At 38.7% G+C, this 23436-nt stretch overlaps 1 protein-coding gene across 1 annotated transcript in view; it reads right to left on the bottom strand.

Moving 5' to 3' along the window:
* Window positions 1-20859, bottom strand: part of scly (selenocysteine lyase) — a 48203-nt gene extending 27344 nt beyond the window's left edge. Inside the window, 12 exon segments of the mRNA XM_039762994.1 lie at window positions 263-369; window positions 2213-2368; window positions 2967-3094; window positions 5452-5638; window positions 6902-7002; window positions 7574-7683; window positions 8389-8467; window positions 13144-13354; window positions 13596-13859; window positions 13862-14015; window positions 14185-14264; window positions 20848-20859. Coding sequence (XP_039618928.1) covers window positions 263-369; window positions 2213-2368; window positions 2967-3094; window positions 5452-5638; window positions 6902-7002; window positions 7574-7683; window positions 8389-8467; window positions 13144-13354; window positions 13596-13859; window positions 13862-14015; window positions 14185-14264 — 1577 coding nt within the window. The 5' untranslated portion in view covers window positions 20848-20859.
* Window positions 20860-23436: the final 2577 nt, after the last annotated feature.

Here is a 23436-nt window from a genome sequence, read left to right as displayed (position 1 = left end):
ATCCTTGTCTAAATCATCATAAAAATGTCTTTGTTAATTAATTCTTCAGTAGGAAATTCAACTACATATGCTAGAATTTTATGAAACTCTTCTGCATTCAGCATTCATCCATCTTTAGGGCCTTATGCCTATAAAAATGAGAATTGTATAGGATTCTGTAACCCAGGACATGTGTTATTAGCACTAACCACTGCACCACCATAGTGTAAATTCACTTAAATACAAAATGGAAGTAAATGATTTTACAAAATAAAAAGCTTACCCAGGTCTGAGATTTTTCTCTTGTCCACCACCATAGAAAAGAGGATAAATGGGAGTTAGAGTAACAGGACTCTTGACATACAGGGCTCCAATTCGAGGAGCATAGAACTAAGATAAAAAGACACACAAAAAAATAAAATTTTAGTTTAAAGAAACACAGATTTTACAGTTTCTGCCATAATCTTGCCTTGCTTACATTTCATCATTTAAACACCTTGAGCCTGGCACGTGAGTGAGGAGGGCCCCCATTATGTGGTCCATAATCCTATCAATGACACCATTAACATGACATTTTATAATAATTAATTTAAATGTAATTACATTTTTTTAAACCAAAAATCAAATGATTATCTGAAAAACATCTTTTTTTAAGGACTTCACTTATTTTATATTATACTGATTTTGTAAATTACATTACTGTGAATAAAAAAAAAATCAATTGAGAATACAATTAGTACTAAATTCCACACTTTCATGTTTCATCTCAATCTCAACATTGTTTCTCTACCCAGTTTTGACAGCTATATGATCACAGACTCCAGTATGAAGTAGCCATTCATAGACATTAAGACACCCAAAAGTTATCAGAGGCTCTACTTTGCTATTTTAGTACAGTATTAATAAATCTTTGCCAGATTATGAAACAACTTTTGAGCATTCTTTGTAGAGAACATTACATGTTTTCCCCCAATAATAAAGTAAAATAAGACATTTCTCCAACTGTGTTATGGAGGATGGGTTAGGATTCTTTTAACAAAGTAAAAATCATATCCAACTTTTGAAAAAGGATTTGATAATACTGTGTACAGCATTGGAATACTCTGAAAGAATCAGACATTTTGGATGCATATTCATTTTCACCCAATTTTATTTGTTTCAATCAATTTCACTTGGAGTTGATTTAGCTGTAATTGACTAATTCGTTTTTTCTTTTCTTATTTTAAATTGAGTAAAAAACAGTACTGTGAGATTTGTACTTTTAGCAGTATCTTTAAATGCTTAACTCAGTTGCCTTTTCAGTGCACAGATGTAGAAATGTACGAGTCAAATTAATGGAAGATATTGGTTTGGACAAAAATCTACAGCCACAGAGAGCCCCCAGGAGTAAATTGAGAAACCAATGACATACACAATTTCATAGGTGTTTGCGTTGCTCTGTGGATATGTTGCCATTTTGTTAATAGAATTCTAACAAGTACAACTGTTTCCCTTTATAACACTGTGATGAGTAGGCTATAACAATACTGAATAAAAAAAAATTGTAGAATGAAAAACACAGTTCTTTCTGATAAGTTTATTATAAAATAAAACTAATTGTGAAATTCTGAAATCACTTTAATCAAGTTTGTAATTTTGAATCACTAAAATGATTTGAGGAAAATTGGGTAAAAATGTCCAATTGTCAAACTGCAATTCTAAAAACAAAACCACAAATTGTTTGTTTAGCAGAAGAATGAGTTTTAAACAATCTGGCCTATATACTTTAAATCAACACAGTGCATCTCCTGTTATAAAAAGAACCATAAAACTATAAAAGGTTTGTCTGTTAGGTGTTATTCTTCCGTATATAATAAGACTGCAAGGTCTCACAGTCTAAACTAAATGAACCATTTAAATATGACACTTTAAATATCCCTGATGATAAACAGACACTTTCCATATTTTATTAGTTCTAAACTGGAAAAATGAAAACCAATGTAAACAAATGACTGTTATAAACCATGAGCACTTCAATATGTAGTGACTAAATACAGAACATGGAAATTAAACATATATTTCAATTAAAAGTAAGCATAAAGTTCACTTTAAAATATTTTACAGTTGTTGCAGCCTACCAGGAATTCAGGCTGACTGCCTTGCAACTCATATACAGTGAGAGAAATGCATATACACTTTGAAAAAGTACAGCATGCTTCAAGTGTTCTCTCATTAAATATATAAGGCAACATACCTTGTGGCCAACAATGGTCAAATAGTCCACCCCTAGGTCCTGGACATCAACTCGTAGTTTACCAATAGCCTGGGCAGCATCTGTATGCAAAAGGACCCTGGGAGCTGGTCTTTCTTCACCCAGTGCTTGTATTCGTTTGCTGATTTCGCCAACTGGCTGTATATGACAAAGTTTATAGTTTTTGGTTTATAGGGTCATTATTGTCATGAATGTTCTCTATGAAGCAGATAAATTATGTTTTTTTTTTCTGTTTTTTCTCCCCCTTACTAAAACAATATTGTCATGTGTCCCTCCACTGTACAATGTCAATCTGTTTGTTTGGGTTTTTTTTCCCTTTTATCTGGTACCAGTCTTCTTTGAAAATTCCATTTTCATAAGTGCATAAATAAAAAAATTTAAAAACTTTTCCATTTCTGGAAACCAAGAGTGAAATTAGGATCAAATTCAGGAATTGTAAATTCAGTGAATTTCTGATCATTGCAACCAAGGTGTAACCTGTTTACTCTATTATCTAGTGACTAAGAAGTCAAAATATTATGGTCTCCATTTCCAGTTCACTGAGTATGTTACTAAACCTGTCTATGTCTCAAATGTGGGCAAAACAATTCTTTTTATTTCCTAGTCTGTTCATATACCCAAAGCAAGTGGTTACTTATTTTAAAAAAGGTCATTAAAGTTAAAATAAACAGCAAAAGGTATGTTAGGAAAATCCAGTGTATTAGACCTCCTGCTTCTATACTCAGAGGATACTCACCATGATAACACCCGTCTCATTGTTGGCCAGCATGATGGAAATGAGGCAAGTAGTTGGTCTAATGGCTGACATTACATCATCAACTTCAACTTGACCAGTCAACTTGGAAACAGGTATAAAAGTGACCTCTGAAAAGAAAAGAAAAGAAAAAAAAAACAAAAAAAAAAAACTTAACCATAACTGAAGGTTAAAGTATAAAATCATTAAACCTCAAAGCAATCATATTTTATTTTGACACCATTGGTTAGAAATGTTTACCTGAAATTTTGCTATACTATTTCAAATTTTGTTTCTTCAATTTTTGCAAACCTTTGCACAATATCTTTAAACCTGTGTCAAATTCTCAATTTCTGGCTATACTGTATCAAGACTTTCAGTTATAACCTGTGGCTCTGAATCTTATAATCCAGACCAAGAGGAAGCAAATACAGAAAAACACTTGATACATATTTTCATAATTTTAAATAAGGCTATAAAATGTCTATCATACCATGGTCTATTATGCTACTCTTTCAATGACACCAGGAATAAGAAGGATGCTTATTGATTGGTTTCTGATACTTTTCAATTACAGTAATCCCTCTTCAACTTTCGCGGCTTCACTCTATAGCGAATTTTATATGTAAGCATATCTAAATATATAACGCAGATTTTTCGCTGCTTCGCGGGTTCTGCGGACAATCGGTCCTTTTACTTCCTGTGCATGCTTCCTCAGTTGGTTTGCCCAGTTGATTTCATACAAGGGATGCTATTGGCGGATGGCTGAGAAGCTAACCAATCAGAGCATGCAGTCAAGTTCCTGTGGTCTGAATGGCTCAGCAATGGAGAGCTGAATTAGATTCTGCGGCGTTAACCAGGAAGTCTCGTCTCGCTCATTCAGCATCAATGTGTTTCATTGTGTAAAGAGTTAACATTTGTGCTCTTTTGTGTTTATCTTTGTGCATAGACAAGCCCTTCATTGTGGCTCCAAAACGATCTGCTCCTGCTACTGCTTCAGGGGCCGTGCCCAAGCACCAACGGAAGATGTTAACGATTGCCGAAAAGGTAAACGTTTTGGATATGTTGAAGGAAGGGAAAAGCTACACAGCTGTAGGACGCCATTACAGCATCAATGAGGCTACTATTCTTTTTATTTAAAAAGTAGGAAAGGAATATAAGATCTACGGCCGCAGTGTCCTTTTAACCAGGGTACAAAACGAGTTGTAAGTGGATGTAATAAGGCAGTAGTCTGGACGGAATCTGCTTTAGGGATTTGGATTGAAGAAGAACAACGGTAGTGCTACACAGTCGCCTGAACAGGCTCCTTTAGAAGAGCTGTAATGCTCTCCTTTGTTGTGCAGTAAAACTAAACTCATCTTTATCGGACAAGTCATCGTGTCATTGTTGGTGAGTAACCATAATTAATTTTCTACTTACATTACTTAGTACATGTACATATGTTTAGTGTCACTGTACACACATTTACTGTATACAATTTTTCTTGCATATATAAAAATAACCATACAAACATATGGTTTCTACTTCGCAGATTTTCACCTATCGCGCTTCTGGAACACAACCCCTGCAATCGAGGAGGGATTACTGTATGTCCAAAACACTAAAGAATAGAGTTACTTCTGTGTTGATGATATCATGTGTAAGAAAACAATATTTTTCCACAAACCTACAGTACATTGAAGACTTGTAGGAAATGACCCGTTTTTAAAATACAAGAAAGAAAAAAAAAGACGACAAAAGAACAGTCAGGCATAATGATACAGATTAAAAATTCTTCCTTGTCTGAATGGTGTTGCATGGCTAAAATCAGTTTTCTAGCCCGCAAAACAAAAAAGATGAAACTAATCTGTGATCATATAGATCATTTAGGGTTCCACATATTCAGCAGGCAGTAAGTGAGCTACAGATTTTCCCAGGAATCTACAGAGAAGAGATTAACAAGCCAAAATACGCCCAGAAATAGTTTTTTTTCATATTATAAAGGAACAGCAGCATTAGGCTTTGTTTGTTTGAATTGCTCTTCAAATAGTATTAAACTGGCCTACACTGTCTGTCCTCTTTTGGCAATAAAACTGACTGTATCTATGTACTATTACCAACTTAATGTACTTGATTCTTTTCTCTTTCTTCTTGGTGATTTTGTGCCATACCTTCATCAAGAAACCTCCCAAAACCACCTTGCGGTGGATGGAAGGAGCAGCATTACAACAAACAGTTTCAGTCAAATTTCTAAATCATTTCTTTTTTAATCTATACATTTCTATAAGATAAGTCATAACTAAAATATAAAGGTATAATTGCTCCAATAATATGAAGAGTTCAATTGAGGAAAGGTTATTTGGGCAAGTAAAGTTGTAATTCTGCACTGAATACTCAGAAGAAGAGCATTACCAGCATTCTCAATGTTTTAATGTATGGGCAATATAAAAATTAACTATTAAAAAAAAAAGGTACAGATATGTCTTAAGTGACTAGCACTTGGGCTCACCTGCCTTTTTCTCCTCCATGAGCTGCTGGGCCACAAGTCTAACAGAGTCATGCTCTACGTTGCTAGTGATGAGATGTGGCAAGATCCCTCCTTGTTGTGAAGACCCCACCTGGACCCCATTTAGCTCAGCCTTCTGAACAACATTCCAAAAGTACTTAATAGCCGTGTGGAAAACAAAATTGTTGGCCTGAAAGTTATGGAGAAAGAGAATTCAGAACCCTGCACAATATATCAATTTTGAATTTTCATAGAATGTATTATTTTGAAATACAATATTAATTAATGTAAATAATCACAAGTATTACGCAACTTTACAAACTGCACATTTATTTTCATTACTCTGACTTTTCTTAGTCACCATGATTAAAGTGTAAACATTATTTAACTTGAATAAACACCACTGCTTTTTCTGAGAACAAGCTGTTTGTGCTTTCTGGATTGGGGAAGAAAACCACACTCTATAAAGTAAACCCACATAGATAAGAGGAGAATGTGCAACCCACACACAGAAAGCACCCCAGCTGATTAGAGAGCAGACTTCTGATTAGTTGACAACTTCAGGAAAGGAAGTGTATTTTGGACCAGGGCAATTTGTAACCCTCTGTATATCATCTGATTGAGAAGTTATCATGAGGTTAGCAGATGCCTGAACTGCATAAGCTTTAAGATAAACTCTTATGCCAGATGTAGTAAGAGCACTGAGCTAGAAATTAACCCTGATCAGTGCTGTACATGCACACTTGAACCTTGCCCAGAAAGAAAGGGAAGCAGTCTAGGACCTGACCAATTAAATGTGAAGGACAAAGTGTACCATAATAGAAGCAAGTTTTAAAGAGAACAAACTATTCAGCCCAACATAGCTCATCAAACAATACTAACCTACATTCTTACAGCATAGTGTCAGTTTTAGATTTGATGATCCCTAAAATATTACCAGGAACCATTCCACTTGGTAGATATTTATTAAATGCATCTATGGTTCAGTGAAATTTACCCGTTCTAACAGAAGACCTCATGTTCCAGCTAAAGAAACTATTTCTATTCATCCTACTGACTGCCTTCATGGTTGTAAACCTTTCTATTAAGTCACCTCTCTTTGTTACTCTCATATAATCTTTGGTTGCATCTCATATCAAGAACCCTAGCATTCCATTTAGTCGATTTTCTCTGAGCTTTGTTTAGCACTGAAATGTATTTTGGTAATATGGAGAACACAATAAACACAATATTCCACACATGCCATTTGATCGGCATTGTAAACTTAAAGGTAACCTCCCTTAGTAATATATTTAGTGTGCTATATAACTGAAAATTCCCTTATCCTTTAAAATCTCTTCCACAAACTGATTTTTGAGAATGTTGAATCCACTATGACACATTTGCTTACCATGGTGTACTTTCAAGTTGAAGACCCCCAAAATTACTTTCTTATATATTAATGCACTCTAACCTCTGTTCCTCCAGACATGAAAATAATGTCATCAGCACATCCGCCAACCATCTTAGCAATACCTTCCCTAGAATGGCTAATAATTTCTTTGGCTTTTCTTCCTAAAATAAAAATGAAAATTTAAGAGAAACAGAGTATGAAACCATCTTTCAACTGTATTAAAAAACACTGTAGTATTTTATTTAAAAAACCTATTGTTCAGCTGTTGTATGATGTCTGAATAAACAAACAGTTGGAATTAATAAAAAAGCTAAAGTACTCACATTTTAAGTATAGGATGAGTGCCTGCCTTTGGTTACAAAGACTTTAAAATAGTAGAGCACAGGCACTGTTGGGCTTAATTATAAACAATCTTCAAGTCATTAAAATCACAAACATAATTGCAGAAAAAAGAATTAGCTATTTCTTTTTTTTTTTACATTGATGGTACAAAACACTTATTAGACTGCATTGTGGGTCTAACAGCCTTGTGAGCACTTGCAGAACAGATATTAAACTCAGACAGTGTGAAATTAGTTGATGATGTGATACATCATACATTAACATGTAAAAATAGATTAAATTGGAAATAATCAGTTGGAACTGGTTACTACAACCCAACAGGTAATAACGTATACGGGGAACCAAAAAAGTACACACAAGAGAACAAATCGCTTTCATAGGAGATTTTACCTGGAGTGTACATGCTGCTGGGGTTTCCCCAGGCCTCCTGCAGAGCAACTGTAATAGCTTCAATAACATCTGGTTCCAAAGGGGTGGTTGCATTATAATCTAGGTACACTCTATGAGAGAGTGGATCAGAGAGAGAGAGAGAGAGAGAGAGGGGGGAGCATGAGAGATGCAGACACTTTTAAACAGGAGGGTTGTAACTGAATGGAACAAACTAAATTGGCTAAAATAACACTTCCCCAAAACACTTTATATAATATATATGCAGTAAAATCTTCCCTAAGGTGATTTTGGTAATACCAAAACAGCATAACATTCTCAAACCCTCTTAATCTGATTTCGGGTCACTGGAGGCCAATTCCTGTTATGGCAGTACTACAACCAAACCAGAATTCGGTGTGCCCACTCACACTCACATTGGACCAATTTAAAATCTCCAATTAATCTAATCTGTATTTTTTAGTGTGAAATAGGCATCTACCAAGAGTTTGTATTAAAAAATAAAAAATACATCTACAGCTGGGCATTTAGAAGTACTGCTCTCCATGGATCTAGAGTTTTTTTGCTAGCTTGATAATTTCCTTAAGTCTGCATGAATTTTTGTTTCCTTGACCATGTACATTAGGTTAACTAAGAGTGTGGGTGAACATATGCTGTGATGAACTGGAACTACTACAGAATTACTGCATAGTCTCCCATGACGTTGCAATGGATTGCATGGTTTGAAAAAATGGACAAAAAGACCTATAGATGACAGTAACTGCAGACTTTAGTTTAATGGCATTTGTAATGAATAACACAACTCTTTTAATTTGTACCTTTTGGACTCACTCTTCTCCAATCCATTTCTTAGTTGGTCTGTCTTTTCTAGTAATAAATTTGTCTCCATTGAAGGACCTGAAACCCAGAATAAAGATACCTAGTAATAATGGTAAATTGATGTAACCAGAGGGAAATTAAAAGAATTTTAAAGGCAGTAAATTGAACAGCTCAGATTTGTTAGAACATAAAATAACTCAATTATGATTTCCCATGCAAAGGTCATAAATGATTGCCAACTGTGGCTTCAAGGAAAGATTCTGACTCACTACGGTCCTTATACCAGGTTCAATGGATGGGTTTCTGAAAAAGTTATTTGGCCTGGGGGTACTAGTATGGCAATGGTGTAGACTGAGAAGAATATTCAGAGGAGCAAAAGGTAGGAGGTATGAGAACAGTGGAAATAATTGTGAGTGCGCAAAAAGGAACACAGGGCAGTAAAGCTAAAAATATCTGCACTAAAATTGGTTGAAAAGGTTTGCTTAAACTTTCAGTACTTCCACAGCAGGGCACAACAGTACTGTAAATTGCATGTATGGAATATATGTAAGACACAACAAAATGCGGGATATAGAGTTGTACGTTGAGCCACAGGAAAAGCATTGAATTCCTAATGGGTTTTTTAGGAAGCTATTTGCTTCAATGGCCAATAGTGATGCGTCGCTGCTCAAGAAAACTGAGTTTGACTTCTATGCCAGTCACTGTCTGTGTGAAGTTTACACATTTTTCCTTGTGACAGTGTGGATTTTGTTCCAGATGCACCAGTTTTCTTGCCACATCCCAAAAAACAAGCAGATTAAGTTTACAGAGGACTCTCAACTGACCTGGCTATATATCAACGTGGCTCTATTACCTGTTGAATGCATCCTGTAAAGGTGCCACCTTATCCAGGGTTAGTTTCTGAGTTTGTGACCCATTTTGTAGGCTGTCCTTTTCTGAGAACTTCATAAAAATATTTTGTAGTCTGGGTCTCTTTGCCAATTTTTTTGTAATGTTTCACTCTCATTTTTTCATGTTTTGCTGAACCAGACACGTTATGGTAAGCAAATAAGTAAAAATGACCCCACAGATTTTGACTTCTTTTTAAACTGCATCTTATTCTTAAATAGTTGAAAAGTAAAAATCTAAACAGGATGCTCCTGTTTAAAGGGGACAAAAAGAAATGACAGATTATAAAACTTAAAAAGTGAGTTAATATTATTGGACAAAATATTTTTTTTTCCTTAGTAGCAGTCATGGTTCAATACTTGGTTAGAAGGAAAGTATGTGACCACTATATCTTTAACATCAGGACTGAGCATTACAAGAAAACTACAGTGCATCCAGAAAGTATTCACAGCGCATCACTTTGTCCACATTTTGTTATGTTACAGCCTTATTCCAAAATGGATTAAATTTATTTTTTTCCTTAGAATTTTACACACAACACCCCATAAAAACAACGTGAAAAAAGTTTACTTGAGATTTTTGCAAATTTATTAAAAATAAAAAAATTGAGAAAGCACATGTACATAAGTATTCACAGCCTTTACCATGAAGCTCAAAATTGAGCTCAGGTGCATCCTGTTTCCCCCTGATCATCCTTGAGATGTTTCTGCAGCTTAATTGGAGTCCACCTGTGGTAAATTCAGTTGATTGGATATGATTTGGAAAGGCACACACCTGTCTATATAAGGTCCCACAGTTGACAGTTCATGTCAGAGCACAAACCAAGCATGAAGTCAAAGGAATTGTCTCGAGGCACAAATCTGGGGAAGGTTACAGAAATATTTCTGCTGCTTTGAAGGTCCCAATGAGCACAGTGGCCTCCATCATCCTTAAGTGGGAGAAGTTCGAAACCACCAGGACTCTTCCTAGAGCTGGCTGGCCATCTAAACTGAGCAATCAGGGGAGAAGGGCCTTAATCAGGGAGGTGACTAAGAACCCGATGGTCACTCTGTCAGAGCTCCAGATGTATTCTGTGGAGAAAGGAGAACCTTCCAGAAGGACAACCATCTCTGCATCAATCCACCAATCAGGCCTGTATGGTAGAGTGGCCAGACGGAAGCCACTCCTTAGTAAAAGGCACATGGCAGCCCGCCTGGAATTTGCCAAAAGGCACCTGAAGGACTCTCAGACCATGAGAAACAAAATTCTCTGGTCTGATGATACAAAGATTTAACTCTTTGATGTGAATGCCAGACATCACGTTTGGAGGAAACCAGGCACCTCGCTTATCACCAGGCTAATGCCATCCCTACAGTGAAGCATGGTGGTGTCAGCATCATGCTGTGTGGATGTTTTTCAGCGAGCGGCAGGAACTGGGAGACTAGTCAGGATAAAGGGAAAGATGACTGCAGCAACGTACAGAGACATCCTGGATGAAAACCTGCTCCAGAGCGCTTGTGACCTCAGACTGGGGCGATGGTTCATCTTTCAGCAGGACAACGACCCTAAGCACACAGCCAAGATATCACAGGAGTGGCTTCAGGACAACTCTGTGAATGTCCTTGAGTGGCCCAGCCAGAGCCCAGACATGAATCCGATTAAACATCTCTGGAGAGATCTTAAAATGGCTGTGCACAGACGCTTCCTATCCAACCTGATGGAGCTTGAGAGGTGCTGCAAAGAGGAATGGGTGAAACTGGCCAAGGACAGGTGTGCCAAGCTTGTAGCATCATATTCAACAATACATGAGGCTGTAACTGCTGCCAAAGGTGCATCGACAAAGTATTGAGCAAAGGCTGTGAATGCTTATTTACATGTGATTTCTCAGTTTTTTTATTTTTAATAAATGTGCAAAAACCTCAAACCTTTTTCACGTTGTCATTATGGGGTGTTGTGTGTAGAAGTCTGAGGAAAAAATGAATTTAATCCATTTTGGAATAAGGCTGTAACATAACAAAATGTGGAAAAAGCGCTGTGAATACTTTCTGGATGCACTGTACTGTACAGTATTTTTTAGTATAATGTCTCACCGGATATCCATGGATATCTACATGACGGTTAAAGGAAAAGTTTAATTTACGCACATTTCTCTTATTAATCGTTTCATCGCATTTTTTAAAAAGCTGTAATTTTTTTCCTTGTATTCATTTTTAAGTAAATAGTTGAATCTGTTACTATTACCTGTTTGATTATGTAGAATGCCATTTAAATTTTCTGATTTTTAGAAACAATCATTTTTTAAAATCACGCACATTCTTTTTCGTCTGGCTTTCATGCAAATTCTTGGCTTTTATCACAATATGTTTATATTCATTATTTAAGTGTATGTTGCGGTAGACAGAGACGTATAATGATTTGAGCAACTAGTTTATTTGCGAGTCCACGCCACGGTAGGGCTGAGGTCAGGATTTACAACGGGAAGATGAGTGTTGCAACTACCAATGTCTAAAAAAAGTAGTAATTTAAAATACTAATAATTAAGTTTTGCTCAAACCAGCTATTGTTACATTAACTGACGTAATAATCAAACAGAAGCTCAGCTGTCTCCCTTTCACCAGCTTAAGCCTCGCTGACCAAAATTCCGAATATACCCCTACCTAACCTTGCGCGTCCGATAGGCTTCATTAGTGAGTGATGTATCAGCAAGCCAATCAATACGCAAAACGGCAAACCAATCCTTATCTGCGTCTCCGCGTCACCCCTTGTAAAACACCCGCAAACCCCTGAGCAAGAAGCAGAATCTATAAAAACTAAAGCTATCTGTACAATTTGCAGTGCTTGCAATTCGTCCGATATTTAATGTTTTTTTTTATTCATTTTATTGTTTTTTAAGCTTTCGATTGTACATGACGAATCGGACACATCTTATAGGCCGAGTTCAGCAATCGTATGAATCAAATCGTGCATATGGCAAACGTGGTATTGCTAGGGTATCTCTTACAAACATTCTGTTGTGTGTGCTGCACTATAAAGTCTCTCTAGATGACCTCTTGCATCCGTTTTTAAATATGCTTACTGCCGCCGGTTATTTGCTAACAAAAATTATTCCCCGATTGGAAACGTAATTGACACAATAAACAATCGAATTCAGCTTGGAACGCTTTTTCTTTAATAATTACACGCGTTATCAGTAGTTGCAGCTACTTACGTATAGGTGCGGAGACTACTGGGTTGTAAAGTGAGTTTCCGTTTGTGAATTATTTACTATGCCTGGTCCTCTGACAAGACGACGCGTGGCGGTGAGCTGCAGGAAGTGCACTGCTGACTGCGAGTCATCCGCCGCAGTAGGTGGCGAAACCAACAGCGCATCGCACAATCTCCAGGCTACAGGAAAAGTAAGGAGAAACTGACCCAGCCATAGAAGTGTGCAGTTTGGATTATAGACATTATATAGGTAGACGCCGCATTCACTGTGTTGCCCAGTCGACACGATACGTCAGCACGTCCGCCATATTGCGAGTGGCAAAGGTGCCATTTAAACTACTACAGGCAGCCGTGGAAACCGGGTTTTCTGATGAAAAAGCAATAACGTTTAAAACAGTATCGTTTACTTATAACAGATTTTGGCGAATCTTTTAAATGCAAGTATTTATATCCATTTATACACTAATAATGGCAATTATTGAAACGAAAAAACTTGACTAATATCAGAAAGTCAAAATATTAAGACTATAACTGGCAGTCTGGTCTTTCTTTTAACAGTGAAATGATACAATGACAAAAAATTTTATTGTATACAAATTGTCTTAATTTCTGAAAACATCTCACTCATTTCTCTCTCACACACACAATGCAGTTACTTAAAATATATATAATTTCTGTTTTACCGGAGTATAAATCCAGCCTCTCTTTCAGCTCTTCATTAATGAGGTTCTTCTCCCTCAAATGTTGCAGAAGGCCACACACTGCGTTCTTTGCTCTCCGTTCCCGATCCTTAGCATTTCTCTTCTCTCTTTCCATGCACTCCACCCTAAATAAGGTTTCATTGAGTCTAGCCCTTAGATTTTCAAGAGATGTGGGCAACGCGTAGGAGTGGTCCTAGCAGACACAAGGAGTCAAGTTTATATCACATCAGTCAATCAGTCATAGTACAATGTGCAGTTTGCTGGTCTGCATTTGTAAACACATCACCCCTCAATTCTACTGTGAGCATTGCATGCGTGTGTGTATCTGATTCAACAGTAGCATGTTTCAATGTATATGCATTAGTTTATCTGAAAAGCATGATGGGGGTAGGGGGTTGTGTTAAATGAGGTTTGAAAAGGACCTTAGTACTCACAACACTGGGATCAGGCAGAGTTTCAGTCTCTTGGACAGGCAAAGAACATTCTACTGACAGGCTCTCCTGTGCCCTCACTGAAGTCAGTGTAGTCCTGGTTGCCACTGGCTAATGTAAAAGAAAATTAAATGCTTAAAAACATGAACTATGGAATACATCACTGATTCCTTTAAAAACTGACTTTTTACTGACTTTCTAATCCTTATAGCCTAAGTACACACCTACCCTTTGGAGAGGAGTTGGAAACCTGAACACAGAGGGAGAAGAGCTCCATCTCTGAGTCTCACAGTCTGACCTGTCCAGTCAAAATCCTCCTGTCTAAAGTGCTCACTGCAGAGCCTGGATGCGTCACTGGCACTGAAACCTTCCCGTCTAAGGGCTACCTCCCACTGCTTCCTGGTGTGGATTTCTTTGGGAAATCTTCAAAGTTTGAGAAATGTTAACAGCTAACAACAATCTGCATAGTTAGTGAGTAAATACGTTTAGCTAAAACGTTGTTTGGAGGCTCACTTGAGCACATGAATGCATAGCTTTTCTGTCTTAGCCTGGCGTAGCTAAAGTTAAGATTATAACAATTGTTCAGACTTACCTATGAAATGTAATCCCCCGTAATCTGGTTTGGAGCGTGCAGCGATTTGTGCAATTCCAAGCAGCACATGCGTGAGGCATCTCTATCCACCGTTTCACTCCACAGCAGTGCCACTCGCAATATGGCGGCGACGTTGAAATACGTTTTTGCTGGTCATGCGGCGTGTACGTAATTCTATGTCTATGGTTTGGACGCCATCCTACAGTTTGGTATAACACGCAGTTTTCACATTTATTCATCCTTTTTTGGATGTGAACTTTCTAAAGGCAGGCATCATTTTCACAATTGATATCACCTTTTCGAAGATTATCGGATTTTTTTCAATATTTGATATTCGCATTTTAAATATGCGCCAGTCTTGACTTTCGTTTCAGTATATGCGTTACTGATAAACCACACGCTGTTTGAACATTTTGTGCAGGCTGGTTTATTTTTCAGTCAGAAATATGTATTCGAATATAATGTTTTTAAATATACGCTGTACATCTTGGGATGCAAAGCTTGAATGTATATGAATTGGGATTTTATTTTAATAGTTCAATAAACCTACAGTATTGCTCCCGGGTTCTTTAAAAATAGTAATAAATTACACGCGAGACTAACGAGGAATCTTAAACAGCACCCCCCAATTCTCCATTGTTAGCATTTGTGTGTAGTAAAGTTAACTTTAAAAAAAAAAAACAGCAATATTTTAATAATTGATTTTAGAAGACAATCTCCTTCATAAAAAAATGAACACTAAAGTCATGGCATTATTTATTTCAGACTGAGTGTGGGGGATTCCAGCGGCAGACTGGTTACCCTGTCCAGGGCTGTTTGGCTGCTCTACTACTGGGACAGTTTCTGGGCACTATGACTCTGAGTTTGATAAAGCGGTTTGACAATGGGATGTCATTCTACGAGAGAAAGAATACAAAGCAGGTCGTCTGAGTAAAATAAAACTGTGCACAGAGACATGAACTGATCTTGAAACCAGCAATCAGTAAGGAAATTGAGGACTAGGGTTTCTAAATTTTGAAGAATGTTTTTCATCTTAAAATTTAAACAGCTGCAATTCATTCTTTAAATATTTATTATCTTAAACGGCTAACACTATAATAATCAAATACAAGGAGTTTTCAGGTGTGTTAAGGTGTGCATCATAAATCTTGTTCAATAATTCATTTGATAGTAAAAGGGAAAAAATGGAGGGTCTGGGAAATGCTCTGAGATTTCTGCCTAAAATAACATTTTTGATGATCCTGTTACAAATGAGAAATGTGCAGTTTTACAAAGGTGTAATGTATCAAGATCATCAAGCTCAAACAAGTAAATTAAAAATAAGAATTGGCTATTAATTTAAAAAATTGTTTGAGCAAAAATGTATAGTCTTGAGGCCCTCTATGCACAGCAGTCAACATACCTGCCCTTGATGGATGTATGTTTAACTCTTAATTTTGATACAGTATAATGTGAAAGGAAGCACAAAAATAAGTTACATTAAATTTACAATTCATGTTATGTTGCAATCCACTCTATATTTTCTTAGCATCTCTCCTGGTTCATCTTGTACTTAAAATGTTGCTTGCTTTGTAAAGTGCTCGTCACTTTTTCTTTTATTTTATACAGACAGGTAATGTGAGAAATGCACCCATAAAAAGTCCTCTCTGCTTTCTCCTTATAATGTCCTTAGCAATTCTGGTTCTTTCTTTCCTTTTCTGTTCCTTACTCTTAAATTTTCGCTGACTGTTTAGTTTGCTGCATTTTGCACATTATTTTGCCCCTGTGTAATTGTTACACTTGTGTGTACATGTTTAGGTTTAGAACTTTGAGTCAGAATCTTATTAGTGGGATTGTGTTGGTTTCTTGACTATTGGCATAGTTGTCTGTGCTAGATGGTGCTGTGTTGTAGTGGATGGAGTGATGCTGAACCCCTGACACACTGTGAAGAATCCATCATCCCTGTATGCATAAATTTTCCCCTCTTGATCACCTAGTGATGAATAAGCAGTAGAGGTTTTCTAATACCCCTCCTTGAGCCGTCACCTTATCGTGGTGGAGGGGTTTGCGTGTCCCAATGATCCTAGGAGCTATGTTGTCCGGGGCTTTATGCCCCTGGTAGGGCCACCCAAGGCAAACTGGTCCTAGGTGAGGGATTAGACAAAGAACGGTTCCAAACCTCCAATGAAGAATAAAAACTGTGGACGACGTTTTCCCTTGCCCGGACGGGTCACCGGGGCCCCCCTCTGGAGCCAGGCCTGGGGTGGGGCTCGATGGCGGCGCCTGGTGGCGGGCCTGCACCCATGGGGCTCGGCCGGGCACAGCCCGAAGAGGTAACGTGGGTCCTCCTTCCCATGGGCTCACCACCTATGGGAGGGGCCAAGGAGGTTGGGTGCAGTGTGAGTTGGGTGGTGGCGGCGGGACCTTGGCGGTCTGATCCTCGGCTACAGAAACTGGCTCTTGGGATGTGGAATGTCACCTCTCTGAAGGGGAAGGAGCCTGAGCTAGTGCGCGTGGTGAGAGGTTCCGGCTAGATATAGTCGGACTCACCTCGACGCACAGCTTGGACTCTGGAACCAATCTCCTTGAGAGGGGCTGGACTCTCTACCACTCTGGAGTTGCCCCCGGTGAGAGGCGCCGAGCAGGTGTGGGCATACTTATTGCCCCCCGACTTGGAGCCTGTGCGTTGGGGTGGACGAGAGGGTGGCTTCCCTCCGCCTTCGGGTGGGGGGAAGGGTCCTGACTGTTGTTTGTGCGTATCGCAACAGCAGTTTGGAGTATCCACCCTTTTGGAGTCTCTGGAGGGTGCTAGAGGGCATACCTTCTGGGGATTCCCTCGTTTTGCTGGGAGACTTCAATGCCAACGTGGGCAATGACAGTGAGACCTGGAAAGGCGTGGTTGGGAGGAATGGCCCCCCCGATCTGAACCCGAGCGGTGTTTTGTTATTGGACTTCTGTGCTCGCCACGGATTGTCCATAACGAACACCATGTTCAAGCATAAGGGTGTTCATATGTGCACTTGGCACCAGGACACCCTAGGCCTCAGTTCGATGATCGACTTTGTGGTTGTGTCATCGGACTTGCGGCCATATGTCTTGGACACTCGGGTGAAGAGAGGGGCGGAGCTGTCAACTGATCACCACCTGGTGGTGAGTTGGCTTCGATGGTGGGGAAGATGCGGTCAGACCTGGTAGGCCCAAGCGTGTTGTGAGGGTCTGCTGGGAACGGCTGGCAGAGTCCCCTGTCAGAAGTAGCTTCAACTCCCACCTCGGCAGAACTTCAACCACATCCGAGGGAGGTGGGGACATTGAGTCGAATGGGCCATGTTCCGTGCCTCTATTGTTGAGGCGGCTGACGGAGCTGTGGCCGTAAGGTGGTCGGTGCCTGTCGGCGGCAATCCCCAACCCGTTGGTGGACACCGGCGTGAGGGATGCCGTCAAGCTGAAGAAGGAGTCCTATAGGACCTTTTTGTCCTGTGGGTCTCTGGAGGCAGCTGATAGGTACCGGCAGGCCAAGCGGAATGTGGCTTTGGTTGTTGCTGAGGCAAAAACTTGGGCATGGGAGGAGTTTGGAGAGGCCATGGAGAACGACTTTTGGACGGCTTCGAGGAGATTCTGGTCCACCGTCCGGCGTCTCAGGAAGGGGAAGCAGTGCAGTGTCAACACTGTATATGGTGGGGATGGTGTGCTGCTGACCTCGACTCGGGACGTTGTGGTTTGGTGGGGGGAGTACTTCGAAGACCTCCTCAATCCCACTAACATGCCTTCCATTGAGGAAGCAGAGCCTGGGGACTCTGAGGTGGGCTCTCCCATCTCTGGGACTGAAGTCACCGAGGGGGTCTTGTTTACGAGTGAGGGAAGAATGGATCGTGAGATTGACAGGCGGATCGGTGTGGCATCCGCAGTGATGCAGGCTCTGCATCGGTCTGTAATGGTGAAAAAAGAGCTGAGCCGTAAGGCAAAGCTCTCAATTTACCAGTCGATCTACGTTCCTACCCTCACCTATGGTCATGAGCTATGGGTAGTGACCGAAAGAACGAGATTGCGAATACAAGCGGCTGAAATGAGTTTCCTTCGCAGGGTGTCTGGGCTTTCCCTTAAGGATAGGGTGAGGAGCTCAGTCATCTGGGAGGGGCTCAGAGTAGAGCCGCTGCTCCTCCGCATCGAGAGGAGTCAGATGAGGTGGCTCGGGCATCTGATCAGGATGCCTCCTGGACGCCTCCCTAGTGAGGTGTTCCAGGCACGTCCAACCGGGAGGAGGCCCCGGGGAAGACCCAGGACACGCTGGAGGGACTATGTCTCCCGGCTGGCCTGGGAACGCCTTGGGATTCTCCCGGAAGAGCTGGAAGAAGTGGCCGGGGAGAGGGAAGTCCAGGCTTCTCTGCTTAAGCTGCTACCCCCGCGACCCGACCTTGGATAAGTGGAAGAGGATGGATGGATGGATGGTTTTCTAATATTTTCAGTACTAAGGAACAGTAGCAAGGACGTTCTTCAGTACAGTAATCCCTCCTCGATCGCGGGGGTTGCGTTCCAGACCCCCCTGCGATAGGTGAAAATCCGCGAAGTAGAAACCATATGTTTGTATGGTTATTTTTATATATTTTAAGCCCTTATAAACTCTCCCACCCTGTTAACGTTATTAGAGCCCTCTAGACATGAAACAACACCCTTTAGTCAAACGTTTAAACTGTGCTCCATGACAAGACAGAGATGACAGTTCTTTCTCACAATTAAAAGAAAGCAAACATATCTTATCTTCAAAGGAGCGCCGTCATAAAGGAGCGCGTCAGGAGCAAAGAATGTCAGAGAGAGCGCTCACAAAGAAAAACAAACAATCAAAAAATCAATACAAAAGCACCGCGATAAAGCGGCATTTTGTAGAGGAGCGTCCGTGTCCTCTGTGCAAACAGCCCCTCTGCTCACACCCCCTCCGTCACGCAGAGAGAGCGAGAAAGATAGAGAGAAGCAAACAAGCACCGCGCGGGAATATCTTATAGCATTGAGGAGTTTTAGTTAATATGTAATACATGCTCTGATTGGGTAGCTTCTAAGCCAACCGCCAATAGCATCCCTTGTATGAAATCAACTGGGCAATCAAACTGAGGAAGCATGTAACCTAAATTAAAAGACCCATTGTCCGCAGAAAGCGGCGAACCAGCGAAAAATCTGTGATATATATTTAGATGTGCTTACATTTAAAATCCGCGATAGAGTGAAGCCGCGAAAGTCGAAGCGCGATATAGCGAGGGATTACTGTATATATTTTACATGACTTTGTGTGTGTGTATATATGTACTTCATATATAATGTGTTGCACTCTATGCATATTTTGTGTGTGTGTCTTTTGTTGGTATTGTATTACTGTTCCGAGGAGACATGCAAATCAGAATATAATTGCTGTATGTATACACAACTGAAAATAAACTTCAGCTTGTATCCTCATACATCTTGCCTGAATACTGAGGTAGAGCTGAAAAAGCTGTTACAGTTTGAAGTGAGGAAATGTAAATTCATTCTATGTAAAAATAAATATTTTGGCTTCTGCGTCATTCAAATATCCTTTGCTCAAGCACATTTATGTTAGGTAGCATGTCCATAGGGGACTGGGTGGTCTTTTTGCCTTGGAACCCCTTCATATTTTGTTTTTCTTCTCCAGCCCCAGAGTTTTTTTTTTTTTTGTCCTCCCCAGCCTTTCTTACCATAGCATAGGACTTACCATTAGAGACTTAAACAAGTCTATAAATACTAACTTGATCTATTACTAGTATATTTATCCATGTTATTTAATGACATATTTATTCTCAGTTACTATTTTTAATATGTCATGTATGCATTCTTATCTATTTCTAATTTGTTTATCCTTTCTTGCAACTTTTCCTTTGAAATTGTGTACAGTAGTTTGAGATTTCTATGTATGCAAATTTAGTATAGAAATGAGTTTTGTTTATTATTTGTGGGTATTTTTTTTAAACCCCAGAGTTAATTGAGTTTCAGCCTCAGTTCCTATATGTTATGTTCCATTACATTAATGCAATACTCAAACTTAAATGGTATCTAGTGATGAACAAATGGATCAACAGAATTAGATACTAATATACAACCCAAACCGTGTACTTACATATATGGCTTATAGCCCATCTTAAGATAGAAAACAAATACCAGAGGAGAATAAAGGCTACAGAGACTTGCCAAATTTATTCTGTTTTTATTTTTTCCATATAGAATCTTAAATGTGAAATGTGTTCCACCATTGACTAATTCACCTTGGTTTGATTGGTATAAACTTGAATGTTTTTTTCATGTAACATCATTGGTATAATTCAGTAATTAAAGTAACTAGTTTTCTAAAATTAATTCAAGAAAACTGTTTTTTTTTCTTTTCATTTCAAGTGACACTAACACAATTAATACTGTGCAGCTTTACTTAGAAAAGGCATCTGACCTCTGGTTAAAAACACTTAATTAAAATCAAATTCCAGTGTGCTATTAACCTCATTAAATTATTAGGAACTTCTTATGCCCACATAGCTGTACAATATCATTGAATAATCAAGAGCCCAAATTCCCATCAGAGTATATAAACTAAGTATGTACAATGCAACCACACCTTGAGCACTGGATTAGAAATCTTTTTGTAATCTGAATATGTGCTTTAAAAATTGAAATTGCTAATCTCTGCTCCACTTTTTTCTGCCAAGTCAAAACCCTAATCCCTTCTTTGCTCCTTTTATAAGTCAAGGAAGTGGCAATGTACTGTATATGGTGTAGTAGGGCCAAGCCATCGTCAGGTTTGCAAGTACTTGGAGGTGATAGAGGACAGAGAAAGGGCCATATAAGACACAGGTAATGTGTATATTGTTAGTGGCAATACAAATTCTCATGAAAGTGTAATAACTGGTGCATTGTCAGGGGGCAATATAAGTAGTGAAGTGGCTCAGAATAGTTAAGGGCAACCCTCAAAGAAGGATAGGAAGAAATGTATCTGGGTGAGACACATACAGTACACCCCAAGTTGCTACTTTTTAAATATTTATTTACATACATTATAATGCTTTATATATGTATACATTTACAAATAGCTGAACCTAGTGTCCAACATCATAATGTACAACACGGTACCCCAAGGCTGCAAGTGATTCGGCAGTTTTCTGATCCTTTAGTACAGTGACATGGCTCCTACTACAAATGATTATGTTTTCTGCATGTTTCTGTTGTCCATGCCAAAATTAAAAGTCAGCGTTCCCTAAGCATTTTTCGTCTTAGCTCACATTTCTTTTTAAAAAGCATTATTATAAGAAAAAGAATGTGGGATAGTAGCAGTCATTTTTTTTTTAAATAATCTAATTTGGCATATGGGCCCATGGCAAAAATGCATGCGTCACACTGAGTTTATTTTACTTGAAGTAGGGTCTCTGCCCCAGCTCTTGGAGTGATTATGGCAGACCAATATATGATTTGACTGTATCATATTCAAAGATAAATAATGCATGTTATTTCACTGGCATAACATACTGGCCTAGGATTTAGTGTGTGTATTCCACTTGTGATAGAGCTTATTGCAATTGCCTTTTTTTGGACTAGTGCCACATCATGCTACTATTTTAATTTTTGAAAATGAATTGCTGGATTTTTTTAGTAAACTATGACAATGTAACATAACACCTTTCAGTGTCTGTGAAAAAAGGACAGTGAATTAAGCAAGAAGTTAAATTAAAAGCAGAAATTTTTATATCCAAACAGCGACAATCAACAATGGGCAGACACAGATGCAAACAACATTGAGTGCCAAAGAGGAGCTAACTTCTATGTCATTTTTACTTGTGTTATTATTGGCAAGCAAAATGCTTAAATACAGAAGCTATTTTAAAAGGAGGATGGTTCAAAACTAACCTGGCTGTGGTCTGTGTGGAATTTGCATGTTATGCATGTTCCCCATGTATTTTTCTGCAGGTACAGGTTTAACTTCCATATCCAAGGCTTAAGTCACTTGATGAGTTGAAACTGTCATTGTGTAAGTGACAGCACCCAGAGGATGTGTACCCTACCTAGTGTATGATGGTTCACCATCCTATGACTCTATAGAAGATGGAATTAAGTGAGTTCAATAAATGCAACATTTCAAAAGAATTAAGAAAAAACACAAAAATCAAGCAAACTTCGCAAATTCCTGTAATAACTAATAATTGTAAATTTCTAAACTGATATAATGCATTATGAAATCAATTTCACATCTGATTATAAACTTGACAGTTGAAACACATAAGAACTGTGCTGTACTCTATGCATGTGGCAATACCACTGCTAGCAATAAATAATGTCAAAGCTATAGGAGGTGTTCATTTGTCCATGTAATATCAATATGCACCAGTAGAGGGCAGTACATGACCACCAAAAGATGGCAGATGTTGCTTTAAGTCTCTGTAAGCTCTCAGGCCTTATGTTCAGTGATGAGTGCTATATACAAATACATTGAATTCAAATGAACGGAATTTTGAGTGAGGCCAGTGAAAAGGGGACGTCACAACTTATACAATGTCCATAGCAAAAACGTGACCATATTTCCCACTATTAAGTTAATCCTAAAGCTTACAGATTTTATTAAGACACAGTTTCACAAACATCAAAAAATTTCTGAGCAAATTGCCACTGTGGAATGACTTAAAAAAGTCTGAAAATTGACCCCTAGACGGCCAATACGTAATTGTAGACTGCTGCTAGCTGACCATTCTGGTTGTCTTTTTTTCAGGCTTTATTTTCATGAGACCCCTATCTGCTATCTTTTGGCACTATTGGTGTTTGAAACCTTAAATTGCCTTGTTTTTGTTCTTGAGATCCAGACACCTAGGTTTTAAGAATTTAATGTTCCTCAAAACCATGGAATCATTTAACTGGACATAATTTACCACTGAGTCATCACACAATTCTGGTTAAAATATTTGTCAATAAAATAAGAGAAGTAATGTCACCCCATCATATTTAACCCACAAGGAATTCCTTGGCATACAGGTGAATTGGCTTTTTAAAAAAATGTCTAATCTATAGGCGTCAAAGAAAAGCAAGTTCAGTCTTCATTGAGCTATCTCAAATTGAGCATGCTAAATTTTTGAAATTTCAAAAATCGCTTTGAAAGGCTTTGTTGAATTTAAAAAATTACCTTATGACAGAGGAACATTCCTGTATGACTTCAGTAGGCTTTATGCAAACAGTAGTGCTACCGTACTTCCAGTGAAATCTTCCATTGTCCATACTGCAGTTGTGATTTTTGTTTAGTGG

Source organism: Polypterus senegalus, chromosome 1 (assembly GCF_016835505.1).
Source record: "Polypterus senegalus isolate Bchr_013 chromosome 1, ASM1683550v1, whole genome shotgun sequence".
NCBI lineage: Eukaryota > Metazoa > Chordata > Cladistia > Polypteriformes > Polypteridae > Polypterus > Polypterus senegalus.
The sequence above is the reverse complement of the archived record's forward strand: the minus strand, read 5'-3'. Positions and strand labels throughout refer to the sequence as shown.